Source organism: Colossoma macropomum, unplaced genomic scaffold (genome assembly GCF_904425465.1).
Source record: "Colossoma macropomum unplaced genomic scaffold, Colossoma_macropomum, whole genome shotgun sequence".
Taxonomy (NCBI): Eukaryota; Metazoa; Chordata; class Actinopteri; order Characiformes; family Serrasalmidae; genus Colossoma; species Colossoma macropomum.
Window position 1 is genome coordinate 10,479,786 of NW_023494802.1, and position 13,924 is coordinate 10,493,709.

A 13,924-nucleotide genomic window follows, 5' to 3' on the forward strand; every position below is an offset into this window, starting at 1 on the left:
GTCCCGAATCGAACCTTATTTGCATCTTTGCAAATGTTGGACTGTAACACAACTCGAATAATAATCTTTTACTTTATTTACTTTATTTCATAAAACCACAAGATAAAATCCTGCATTTTAGTAGTCACCCTCTTTGACTTAACTCACGTTCTCTCTCTTTAGACTGTAACCTTGGAGAGACTTCATTACCCAGCGGGCACACAACGTTGGCGTGACGTCAAATGACTTCAACACAACTTTCAGCGGGCCATTAAAAAGCTGCTAAAAGTTTAATTTCTGTTTTGAGGGACTCTGGGACTAAATTGGAGAATATTATCTACATTCATGTAGTTTAACTGTCTGCCTTTCACTTTTAAAATGACTCAAATCCCTCACGAACTTGAAAGCACTCTGGGAGGCAGATCTCATGATCTGTAAAGTAAGCACACTGACAATTAGACCGGAAAATGAGTTAAAGATCAGCGAATCTGCGCAGCACCGCGTATCGCTACAGTGACTCACTCGCTGAACCGAATCTCATTGAACACGTCGGTAAGTATCTGTCCTCCACAGGTTAGCCTAATGCTAACCATACACTAGAAGACTTTGAAAAGACCTTTGAAAGACTAAAGTCTGACACCCTCTCACACCTAACGACAATATCACAGTTTTTAGTCTCAGACTATGATTTTGCAAAGACTAGAAATCTTGCAGGGTCACTATTTGCAAGACTGCAGCTAGATTTTTTAAGATTATTGCCCCATCATGCACCTGGTGGAAATTTACAAGCAGATAAACACTTTTTCTTTCACTATATAGTGGTACAGATGGGAAGATAGGTTGGCTGGGCGTGTAACGATCTGGGGCTCAGCCTAGTCCACTGTAAAAATTGTGCGACTTAAGTAGTGGTTGAGTAAGTTTTAAATCCAACTTAAAATAAGTATATTTATGTAAAACACAAATCGCTCTTCTGTTAAAACTGGTTAAGTTAACCAGGGAACTGTCTTTTGTCAGTTAATTATTTCTGTAATTATGTTATTATTTTTACTGTGTAAGAGTATCTCTGGACTGCGCTTTTTGGCCAACAAACATAAATATCGACCAAAAAACAAATGAACAAATACTCAGTGTCCCCCTGGTGGCTCGGGGGCATTAGGCGGCTCATACAGCTTATAGCTCGACCTGACTTCACGAATGCTTTTGTGCCTGAAGGCAATCAAATCCTCACAGTTCCAACATCTAAGCCCTCCCAGAGGAGTAGAGGCTGTTAGTGGGGAGTGGGGCGCTGTTAATTTTCCTTTTAAGAACGTTGGATTAGAAGGTTTACAATATTTGGCCATACAATGAACGCGGAGCCAATGAAGTTAACTTGACATGTAAATCAACGCTTTGTTTGATTAATTGAATCAGGGAAAAATCGGTTCAGTGAAGTGAATCGAATGAATCAGCCGTCGCTGGGAAGGAGAAGCCTCGGGCCTAAGCGCGGTTGCCATGGGAACAGGTTTCCCCGGTCGCGAGGACGCGGCTGAGGCGCTGTGACTGGAAAGAAAACTGAGCGCTGTTTGTTTTTGGGATTAGGCCGCAGCCTAAAGACACACAGTCTGGAAAGGACTTTCGTTTTAAAGTCACAAATTAAGGCGAGTGTTTCTGCGGTTTTCGCGCACACAAAAAATCGCGAAACTTCACTTTTATGAATTTAATAAGTCCTGTTTGTTCCACGCCGTCATCTGCTCGGGGACAATTTGGCGGTGGAGCACTAGAGGGCAGCAGAGAGCTGTCTAATTCACTTTTCATACTGTTTTTCATAAACGTGATGACATTAATTCAGTTTCATAATGCTATTTATTTTGTTTGATGGACACGTTTTGTTTGTCACATTTATCCTATTGCTTAAATTAGTGCACATTTTGTCTAATATTAAAGGGTAAATTTGTAGCCTCCACAAAAAGGTCACCCTGGCATGTCTGTTGCCTTCTCCAGTCCTGTTGCCTTCATAGTGTAAAAGTGCACAAGCTGTCTCCTGTGTTTCTTCTCCACTTCACACTCACACATCCTTCATCTTTATGGTTTACTAAACGTGTGAAAAGGCTCTCTTTTTCAGCATGTAAAGGGTGTGGAGGTTATGGGGTAGGAGGAGAACAGACAGAGGGAAAGGGGGAGGAGAAGGAGAAGGGAGGAGTGTAAAGGGAGGGACACTGAGCAAGCAGGCAGCGTGTGTGCTCATGTTTTTCCTCCTCTATCTCGCTCTCTCTCTTTCTCTCCCCCCTATCTGCTATCTGTCTATCTATCTCTCACACCTCCCCCCACACACACACACTCTTTCAGCCCCACAGATGGCAGGAAGTGCTTCACTACATCGGAGACATCAAGTTCTTTTTTTGTTTCTCCTTGAAAATCTCCTTTTCATTTCTCTGCTTTTTCTAATCTTAGGTTTTTTTCACCCCTTTCCAACCCCTCCAGCTCTGAAGCTCTCTTTTTCTCATCCCCAGTCTTTCCCCCTGCCATCCTTTCCTCATTCAGCATGGTGAACAGATAACTACCTGGCTGATGGTCACCATGGGCGCCTGCCTCTGCAAAGGTCACCAAGGTCAGTTTCTACCTGTCTGTCTGTCAGTCTGTCTCTGTTGTTAGTCTGTCTGTCAACTCGTCTTTTCCTTGGTCTGATCACCTCTCTGCCTGGTTAGTCGTCCGTTAAGTTTGTTATTCTGCTGGCATAGTTCTCCGTCTGTCTGTGACTCTGTCTGCTTCTTCGTATATATACTTTTTATCCGTCTCGAAGGTTAATATCCAAAGGTCTCTTCCACAGTGTCTGTCCATGTATTCGTACCTATCATATAGTCCAGGCTCTGGTACTGTTTACATTGTCAGCTCTCTTCAGATAATCTTGCACAATCCTTCCGAATCAGCAGAGGGTACACTTAAATGTATGTATTTGAACAAAGTACATGCCTAAAGAAATTGGCAAAAATGGGTTCTGTGGAGCGATGCTTTACAAGACCCACTTTTTTCTATGTATGATTCCTTAAAGAACTCTTTTTGTACATGTGATGTGCGAGTGTGAGTAACCTTAAAGTTTAAAGAACCTGCACATAATGTAAACGGTGTGATCTCTTTAGGTTTTTAATTGACCTGTGCACCCAAGCAAAGAACCATTTAGGTGCCTTGATTTTGTGTGTTTTTAACATAGACACAACTAGGACAGGCAGGCAGTTCAGCAATGAATTAATCACTGCAGAATCAAAAATCAATCACAATTACTTATTATTTTTATATTTATTATTATTAGTAGTAGTAGTATTGTATTGGTATTGTTTATAAACCACTAATACTTAACAAAATTGGCTAAAGAAAATTTGGCCTGTAAATAGTATCATTTCTGACAATCGCTGCCTGCTTTCCAAATCCTTTGTGGCTGTAACTGTCATCATTTATCCTGCCCTGTCTAGGTTAAATTGAATGGAAAGGCAGAGACAACATGTTGTCTCAATGTTAATGAAGTGTTACAGTGGCTGGCAGTGTTACTCCCTGAGTTTGCCAGCACAGAATCAGTTATTTTAAAGCATTCATGCCCCTCACTTATACCTATTTGTGGTCTCAGTTCTGTACCCTCTTGTGCTAAAGACTCCACTGCTTGCAAAATGATTAGTGCCGCTAATTTAACCTGCAGAAGCGACTTGTTTTAGACATATAACGTGTGCAGTGTGTTGCGATAGCAGAGATCCCAGAGGCCACTGGAGAGATAAGAGGGGGAGTGAGCAGGGTTTGTGCTAGGGGTGAGCAAAATGTTGATAAGTTACTGTTATCGTGAAAAATTGCATCATGGTATGTTTGTCTGATATACCGTGGATGTCATCAGTACGTCTAGAACACGTGTAATTAAAAAAAACAGATTTAGACCAAATATAGAGAGCTGTAAACAACAACAACAACAACAATAACCAGTGTAGCTACATAAACTGCACAACAAGTATCTGAAAGTGAATTTTACAGTTGATGATGTAAAATTTAATGTTTAAATTAAATTTCTAAAAGGCTTTCAGTGTTTCTGTTAATTCACATTTTCAGATTCACTTTTTTAAATGACATCTGAGTATCTTACAGGCAAAAGCAGTCAAACACAGAATCTCTAACTTACTCTGCCCTCCCCCGTCCTACTTTGTACCTACACTCACTGGCCATTTTATGAGAAACACCTGTCATTCACGTATGCTTGCAATCACTGACTGTAGCCCATCTGTTGCTGCTGATTATTTCAGGCGTTCAGTTGTACATTATCAACTGTACAATTCATTTTAAGATTTTGTTTTGCTCTTTTACAAACATTAAAGTTCATTTTTAGTTTAGAATACAGTTTCATATGGTATGAGTTTTGCATTTAAATTCAAACAGCAAATAGTATGAATATAATGACATAAACCATTGTTTGTCTTCATTACCAGTTGCATTCTTTTTAAGATGACTTGTTTACAGCTTTTCAAAGAAATCTGCAGGGATATTTTCCCACACATCCAAAGTTCAGTCTTAGAAATTGGTTGCCTTTTCTGCTTCTGAAAATTCTGTTTTTTTTCTTCACTTATTTGCCTTTGACTTTCCCCTTCCTTACGTAGTTTATGTAATATCTAATCTTCTGAGAAATATTTCATGAAAATGAGTAACTAGTACTTTTTGACTGTAAATGAAAGAAATGAAGGGTGGTCTCTGACTTTTGCGCAGCACCGTATCACTGACTCTTAGCACAAGCCATAAAGAACATAGCATCTCAGGTGTAATATACAGATGTAATATGACAGGGTCTGACATTTTGACCTTAAGGTGTCTTCGAAGGAAATGGCAGGGAGCAAGCGTTTGCTCTGATAACATTGCATGAGTCTCCAAAGGCCTGGCCAGTTAGTGAGTGTGTCTATGTGTGTGTGTGTGAGTGGGTGTGTGTGAGTGTGTGTGAGGGTGTGTGTTTTTGTGCTGTGGGAGCCATTAGGCAGGGTCATGGGGCTCTGAGACTTAGGTAGGGTGCGACAAGTTAAATGCCAGGGTCATCACTGATGAATAATGCATGAGAGAGATGGATGGAGTGCCACTGTGGACACACCAAATAAAAACCATTGCCAAGGTTGTACGTTGTCTGTCAATGCACATTAACAAATAGGCCATTTAGTGGTATCGGGGAGCCCATGAGACCCTCAGAAGCGAGATGAGATGTGCTCTATAAGGTCCTGAGTGAATGAGATGGGGGGCCAGTGAAGAAAATTTGCTCCTGCACACCAGGGGATCCCCAGGGATGGGTTGTCAAGACAATTGCTTGTTGCTATGGCAACACGGGAGCAACAGGAGTGATTCCCATCCATTTGCTTCAGTGCTAACTCAAATACGCAAAGTGCACACGCACTGTAATGTATATGCAAATAAATGCATACAACCATAAATAACCATGACACCTGAACATCACGTGACAAAACGGAACAGATTCAAAAGAGGCGTAAGTGCTGTTAGCTTTTCTGATCCTGCTCTGAGGGGCACAGTGCCTGATGACCTTAGATCTTCTTTAATAATGTGACTAATGTAGCTAAAAAGTCAAGGAAGTCTCCTTAAATGTTTTAGTGATACTCCTCATGAACCTGGCTTGTAACTCACTCACTCACTCACTCACTCACTCAGATTTAACAGGCTGAAGATTCTACACCAGAGGGGAGCTGTTGACACTGAAATAGCTTTTGGTGCTGTGCATCAGTCAATGACACTGTGTCCCCTCGTTCGGTAAAATACACTTGCATTATATTAGCCACATAGCTTCAGTGGGAAGCTAAAGAAGCAATCTCTGGACACCCAAAATGTTTTAGTTAACCAACTACATTTGCTCAAGCTATTAATTCTCCGGTTTATTTTATTGTGTTTTTAGTAAATCTTGTCTTTATTCTATGGTTTTACCTGCTTTAGCTATTTCATTTATATGTAAAATGTCGTTTTATCTTTGGTTTTTGTCTTGGTCTATCATTGTTTTATACTGTTCATTTTACTCCCTCTCCTTGTAATTACACTTGCATGCAAAAGTTTGGGCACCCCTGGTTTTGTCAAAAATAAGTACACATCCTCTACAGTGAACATATTTCTGCATATTTTAATGTACAATTACTATGTGGTGAATTTAACATATTGAGGAAACAATAGAACATAAAATGCGGCCTGTGCAAAAGCTATGGCACATCTTATACCGTGTTTTTTTCCAACATGCTGAAATTGTGCCCTAAAAATGCCATATTTAAGTGTGTTCTCTGTAGAGGGTGTTTTAACTCCTTTTCACTTAGAAAATCAACAAAACATTGTAATTTGACAATGTATTGTTATTGTTATTATTATTATTAAAAATGATGTGTTTGTTCTTCTCTAGATCTTCAGAATGACCAGCAGCATCCCATGGGAGAACTTCAGTACTGGTCTGAAGGACAGCCCATTGCTAAGGTGTGTTCATGTTTCATCTACATCCACAATTATGAATTAACCAAAAAAGAATGAAATTCATTAAGAAATACATTCCTAGGAACACACAGTGTAGATTGTAGGTCTGGCACCTCACAGTTTGGCGTGTTTTTTTAATCATTTAAATTCCTTGTAGATTTTAGCCAGTTTCTTCCAATGCAAATACTTCTGTTCACACTCCAGGAAAAGTATCTTTATCTCTAATTATCCCTTGTGATTCACTGCATGCTTCTTGCATGAGTGTTTTGCATACGTCTGACTTTCCATCATCAGTTTCTGACTGTGTGATTCAGAGTGACGTACAATTCATGTGCCATAGTCTCCTCTCTGTTTTCCTTTCCATCCATTTAGGGCAATCATCAGCCATACAATGGCTCTGTGACAGATAAGAAGAACAGCAGTGGCTATAGCATCGGGGAGCTGGCTACATCCTCTTTGATGGGTGAGAGATCTGTGATACATGGAGATTTGCTTTGAGCCTCTGTTTTGTTTTAATTCTAAATCATTTTGTATGAAAACCAGTCAGTCTCCGCAAGACACTGTTAATGTGATCTCCCGCTGTTTGCATTACGTTTTCATCAGCACAATTTCTCCTTCTCTGTCTCTGCCTCTCTCTCCCTATCTCTCTCTGTCTCTCTTTCATCTTGACTACCTTTTAGCTTGACTTTTCTCTCCTGGAAGTTAATTACAGAAGCTAATAATGTGTTGTGGGTTTTTGAACTTTTTTCCACTGAAAGCTCTTTTAATCCTGACAGTTTAATTATAAAGTCAATCACAAACCAATGAATGTATTAGAGTAAAGGGCAGCAGCATGGAATGGCTGAAAGGTTTGGTTTTTTGGCTAATGGGTTATTTGAAGAAATTTCCTTTGCGGAAAAGTATTTGAAAGGCATAAAAATGAATCGAACACATTAAATAAATTACTGTCACATGCAGAAAAAAGCGATTTTTGCAAAATAAATGACTTGCATACACTCCAAGAGGACCTCTTTTAAGTCAGGATCTGACCTCAAATGGCTGATAATTACTGATTTTCCAGCCTCTGTCTGTTGTTTTCAACTCCTTTCTTCTTGACCTTTTCATTTTTTCTTTTCACTGTATCATCATTCTTGTGTCACTCACACTACCTCTTCACCTCCTCATACCTGTTTCCCCTGTTGTTTCTCTTTCGTTGGATTCCCTCCCATTTTGCCTTTCTTTGCTTTCTGTTTGCTTAGGTCTGGTGGCCACTATTAAGGAGCACATAACAAAGCCTACGGCGATGGCGCAGGGCCGCGTAGCCCACCTGATTGAGTGGAAGGGTTGGGGTGGGGATACAGCAGCCGGAGGGGGCTGGTGTGGCTGGAGCAGGGATGGAGGGGGCTGGGGAGGAGCAGGGGCTGCACTGCAAGAGGACGAGCAACTCTATTCCCACCTGACTGATGAGATCAAGGAGGCACGGTTTGCTGCAGGTAAACACATCCAACTGCTTTAAATTACATTATCCAGGACTCCAACATTGCTTTTGAATAGTCAATCTGAGAGCACAATCTTAAAGCCAAAGATTTGGCCAAAAATCAAGTTTATACAGTTTTCCCCTTACCCTCTATTGTACTCCATCAGGCAAGACATGTTTGGTTTCTGAAGTTTGCTTCCTTAGTTGTGCACCAGTGCTATGAGGCTCATACAGCTAATGGAAGGTTATATCTATGATTTTAGCAAACTGCAAACCTAAATCCTCTCACACTTGACCCAAACTGTGTAGAGTTGTTAAATAATCTTAAATAGACTTAGTTATGTGGCTTCTGATACTATGTAACATTTTGTTATCTTTAAAAATGGACAAATCTATAGAGAAATTCAGGCTTTGAGTTGGTTGCTACTGTTTTTTAAGCGCACTGTGATGTACTTTTGCATAGGGTTTGAGGCAAATATGTAATGAGTTAGGCATGCAGTCTGCACAAGGCTAAACTGGTGGTCTAAGCTTCTGTTAATGGTTACTGGTTAGTTACAAGAGCCCTCAACATCACTGAATGTGTTTGGTATTATTTGGATTGTGAGAAGCAAAAATTGTAGCCAACGTCTAAGACTAAACTTTGGAGGTATGTAAGAATTTCCCTGTAGATACTCATACAATTGATACGTCTTTGAAAAAATGAAAGCAAGTCACACCAAAAGAATAAAAGCTGTAATAAAGACAATGGGTGAACACACTAAATACAAAAAATGTTGATGCTGTCTTTAGCTGTTGAGCCTTTTGTGTAATTTTCTGTTAAATTTGTGTTTTCTGCTTTTTTTCCTGATGGTGAAAAATGAATAACTTGTACTTAATTGCTGTTTTGACTGGAAATTAAATAAATGAAGGATGGCAGTGTTGTACAGTACTGTAACTTTTCATTCATGGAGGTCACTCAGAACAGAAACAAAAAGAAGGAGATACAGAAGACGTTCTGAACTGACGCTTGCATGTGGTGTCAGTCTGTTCTCACAGTGCCTACATACCTCTCATTTCTCTCTCTCAGGGGTAGCTGAGCAGTTTGCTCTGGCCGAGGCAGCAATGGATGTATGGCCTTCACACGATGTTGAAGATCGAGCCACAACTAGCACAGTCCCATTACAAGGTAACGGCATACTTCATATCCCACTTAAATGTATGGTACAATCTTCTACATAGAGTACAGTCGCTCAACAAGGTAATACATTTTTAGTCAGCAAAAGAAGTGGCCTGTATTTGCTTTGCTACGAAGTTTCCATAATTTAATAAATGCTATTTGCGTGGAATTCCTTTAGTCACTTTTTAATTTTTACATTACATGGAGGTTCTTTAAACTTTAAAAATGTTCTTCACTCTTGAATCTCATTCAGACATTGAGAGATCCTTAAGGAAAGGAACATTGTTCTTCTTTGTGATTCTTCTTGGTATCTTTGTCTTTAAAGGGCCCATATCACAGGAAATTAAATTTCCCTTGCTTTCATGAAATAAAGGAGTTTGAAGTAATATTGTTAAAATTTCAAAACATACCACACACTACGCAGTTCATACAGTCCAGATATGGAACCTAAACTGCAAAACCAATCTTAGTTTCTATGATGTCACTAGAAACAACTCATTTGCATTTATCCACCTATTAAGCCTACAGCAGTTAAGCCCCGCCGATTCATATTAAAGTTCTATAGAGTGTTTCAGCTTTGAGTGCTTTTTGAATGAGGCACAATACCGGGCTGCCAAATTGAACAGAGACAATTTACATACATCAGTTTTAAAGGCACAGTAACAACAAAACAGCTTGTCTAATTCTAAGGGATAAAGAGAGGTTGGAAAACAGTCATCTAGAAATAAATTATGACCATTTCTGGTATATAAAAAAACACACTTGTTATATTGAGCTTCATGTACAGTTATAAAAGCCTCGAATGGATGCATGATATACATGTTTCTTTCCTGTGTGTCCTCTATGGGCCTGAGTACTTACCATAATGCAGTCATCACATGATGTTAATGATGATGGTCCTTGTGGGGTAATTAGATGGAGAATGGTGAAATATGGCCTGTTGAAACAGATGGATACAGCACGAGGTACATCACAACATCCTGTGCTGTTACTGATTAATCTGCTGCCTGAATGAAAGGAAAGATAAATGGGTGCAATCTCTGAAAAACTCATACACGCCATGGAGAGGAGATGACTCATCAAGATATAGCGCTGTAATGAGTTCAAAACTAGTGGGCTTTTTCAATTATACTTCCGCTTTTCCTCTCACATTAGAAGATGTAAATCTGAGTTTCTGTATGTTTTATTCCTCATGTTTCAATCAGTTTCCAGTGAAGTAGGTCCCTCACATGTCGCACGAGTGTGCGATCTATGTGGGAGAGTAAGATCCATCATACTTACCTCTGTTTCGTATGCAACCTGTCCCCAGGCAGGCAAAACCATCAAGCACCTAAAACCTGAATTCTAGCTGTAGGGTTCACACTAGCCTTTTACTGCTACTCTGCTGGTGAATCTCAGCACGAAATGTTTTTATTCATTTTCTATTCATATTCTATTCATTTTCTGGTTTAAAGACTAGGAAAAACCCTTAATGATGATTTATTTTGAAGGAGGCAGGCACTTTTGAAATCTGCGAGATACTTGAGGGTAGGCTGTTTGAAATGTTGGCAAATGCAGAAGAAAGCTACATAGCTACCATCACTTCTAGAAAGCCAGATAGCACATCTGCATTTATTAGCTTCCACACCATAAGATTTACTAGCAGTCAGTTCTTTACCACTGTGGGTGACATTCCTAAAGGTTATGTGATATATTTGCATAATGCATGCTGGGTATTGTTGTGAGAACACTGATAGATGAAAACAAGAAAATAGTACATAATCTTGATTTTGTCAGACGGATGAGGCTGAGGATGAATTGCTGCACTACAAATACTACATAACATGACAAAAACATATTAAATACTAGTTTAAGCCCCTTTTAAAATAAAGCATTCACTGTAGTGATGCCTTAGAAGAACCACTTTTTGTTCCCTAAAGAACCCTCCAATGGATGGTTCTTCAATGAAGCATACAGTACAGTGCAGAAGTCAGAGACCAACATTGATTTATTTCATTTCCACTCAAACAAGCCATTAATTTCCAGTTATTAATATTTCAAGACATATTTCTGATGTGATTAGATATAGTATAATCCACTTACAAAACATGTATGTAAAAATTATGGAACTCCTAACAACAGTACAAGACCCCCATCAGATAAACAGCACTTAAAGCTTTCATCTTTGAGAGAGAGGAGAAAATCGAGCTGCTTCAGATCTGAAAAAAAATCCACAGGTGTTTCTGTCCATCCTTCCGCTGTGAGAAGACACCTCAAGGCTATGAGTCTGATGTGTATAGGATGTGTAGCTATCAAGAAGCCCTTACTGAGAAAGCAAACAGACAAAAAAGTACATTTTCAAATCAAACAAAGAAGCTGCAGGTGTTTTCGGAACAATGGACTGACCACCCCAGAGTCCAGACCTCAACATCACTGAATGTGTTTGGGATAATTTGGGTTGTTAAAAATTGAAAAATGTATCATCTTCTAAGCCTGAAACTTTGTAGATGTGGAAAAATATCCCTGCAGATTTCTTTGAAAACTGAAAGCAATAAAAAAGTGTGAGGAACTTCTATATAATGTTCATTCATCATCTCAGCCACTTATCCTCCTGGGTCACAGAAGGGTGCTGGAGCTTATACCAGCACTCATTGGATGAAAGACAGAAAACACCCTGGACAGGTCACCACAGGGGCCAATATAGCATCTCTAAATAGCCTGACTGCATGTCTTTGGAAGAAAACCCACACAGACACGGGGAGAACATGCAAACTCCAAACAGAAAGGACCCCATTCGCCCAGCCAGGGAACCGAACACAGGCCCTTCTTGCTGTGGGGCAATAGTGCCACCCACTGCGGCTTCCTCCATATAATGTTATTAAAGGTTTTTCCTAGAATGACATATGTAAGAGAAGAACCATTAAGGAACCTATTTTCTTGAATGTAGCAGATCAGAACTGATACTGGAGTTATATTGTCTCTGTGCTGCAAAGCCTGGAATGTAACTGCTAAATCCTGTTTTTATGATTATCCTTCCATAGGCCCTGATGGCCTGTATCTCTCTCAGTTCCTCATGGATGGAGGAAGCTTGGGCGTCCCCCAACATCTGTACAGCATACATGTGGAGGCCAATGGTGCTGAGAGTGCTTCTTTGGCTCCCGCGCAGCTTCCTCAACCCTACTTCTCCAGCTCAGTGTCTCAGCCAGAATCACAACACCCCCTACAAGAGCAAAGGACTTTACCACCTGATGGCTCTGTACGACACGTAGACAGCAGCTCCGTGTCTGAAGATGAGGTTTTTTATGACTGAAAATTTGAATATCAGTGGGCAAAGGATTTGTATAATTTATAACGGTTGTCTGGAAATTAGGTGGGCGCTGCTACCTCAGATGACAGTATAAAGATTTATGTATGACTTGGAGTTGAACTTCATTTCAGTCTTTGCAGGAGAAGCTACCTCTGAAGAGGTTATTGCCTTACTCAGTAGATATGTTAAATCAAGCTCCCATGCCATCGTTTCAAGTGACACAACGCAAGCATTGGATAATTGACACATTAACAAACACATCACATGGCTTTGTTTTTCTTGGACAAAATGTTCTCAACCATTTGTACAGAGATGTTTTAAGGGAGCAAAACAAATAGCCTCACGTGGGGAGAAAGAAACACAAATGCATGTGAAATTACACTCTGGTTTAGAAAGAGAGCAGATAATGTCGATGATATCACTTTGAAAGCAGCACCTGTAAATACCTGCTTACGAAACCCTTTCAGATGGTTTGCCTTCCTATTTGAAAGAAGAAATCTGCAGGGCTTTGCAGCTGGAGATAATGTGGACGTAAAAAAAGACGTGTTCCCTTTAAGCCAGACACCATTCAGACACGTCTGGTGAAATTCATTTAAGAACAGCTCAATGAGACTGCGGGACAGAAAAGACTCTTTTGTGAGAAATGGAATCGGAGGATGAATGCGATTTGTGCTGTGCTGCAGAGCCAAAACCCAGGACTTTGAGGGTTTTAACGATTTCTAAGACATACTTCTATATTTCCATCAAGATTTTTTCTGTGTAAAGGCTTGTAGTCTTGTTAGATACTCACACCTAGTCCTTTGTACATTGTGCTAAATACAGATGCTATCTTTATGTAAATTGTGATTTGTTCTTGAAAAAAAGAGCTAAGGACATCCAAAAATCAGAAATGCAGTATTTGTTATGTGGGTCTAACCTTGCAGAGAAAGAACCGGAATAACAATTATCTGTCTGCTTTCCTTGTATGATTAGTCTTTGTTCACACTCTTTAGATACAGACAGGTGGTGGAGAATGCGGAAGGAGGGTAGGGGGGCTGTGCAGCGATGGTGGTGGAAGTGACAAGGGAAGGTGTGTCTGTGTGTGCATGTGTGAAGACAAGACGAGTATAGATACAGAGTCGTATGCAAAAATTTTTATGCCTAAAATTACACATTTTTGTAGATTTAGTAGTATCCATCCTTTATACAGGACACGTTTCTGCACATTTCAATGCACAATTACTACTTATTTGCTAAATTTAACATATTGGGGAATAAATAAAACCTAAAATGTGGCCTGTACAAAATTTATGGCACATTTTATGTGTTTTTTTGCAATGTGTTAAATTAAGCAAATAAATAAAATTGTATGTCAGAGTTTGCTAGAAATGGACATATTACAGTTTACTGCAGAGATTTTTTAAACTAATATTTACTTAGAAAGTCAACAAATTTAACCATGCATCCAAAACTTTGTGACTTTTGTAGACAAAAAAGGAAGACAGTAGGAAAGAGAGAAGCCAAGAGAGGTGATAAAACAAGCAACTTAGCGTTATGTGGCTCATGCATCTTTTAATAGAAGTTTACATAGTGTGAACCGATGCATTGTGTGGCAGTT

At 39.6% G+C, this 13,924-nt stretch overlaps 1 protein-coding gene across 2 annotated transcripts; it reads left to right on the forward strand.

Annotated features, from left to right (window-relative positions):
* Positions 1–440: 440 nt before the first annotated feature.
* Positions 441–13,167, forward strand: fam131c (family with sequence similarity 131 member C). 2 transcript variants are annotated; one of them, XM_036591948.1, is made up of 7 exons: positions 441–531; positions 2,469–2,566; positions 6,362–6,432; positions 6,802–6,892; positions 7,668–7,901; positions 8,952–9,050; positions 12,062–13,167. In XM_036591948.1, the coding sequence occupies exons 2-7, from the start codon at positions 2,527–2,529 to the stop codon at positions 12,328–12,330; spliced, it is 804 nt and encodes a 267-aa protein (XP_036447841.1). In that variant the 5' UTR covers positions 441–531; positions 2,469–2,526; the 3' UTR covers positions 12,331–13,167. The 2 variants fall into 2 exon arrangements, with proteins under 2 accessions (XP_036447841.1, XP_036447842.1); XM_036591949.1 differs by lacking the exon at positions 441–531 and adding an exon at positions 815–961.
* Positions 13,168–13,924: the final 757 nt, after the last annotated feature.

What these genes read in the sequence shown, in the direction of transcription:
- fam131c (XM_036591948.1), top strand. Translation starts at nt 2,527, where the DNA reads ATGGTCACCATGGGCGCCTGCCTCTGCAAAGGTCACCAAG. An exon ending in AAGGACAGCCCATTGCTAAG is followed by an intron (nt 6,433 to 6,801) that starts GTGTGTTCATGT and finishes CCATCCATTTAG; the next exon opens with GGCAATCATCAGCCATACAA. An exon ending in GGCTACATCCTCTTTGATGG is followed by an intron (nt 6,893 to 7,667) that starts GTGAGAGATCTG and finishes CTGTTTGCTTAG; the next exon opens with GTCTGGTGGCCACTATTAAG.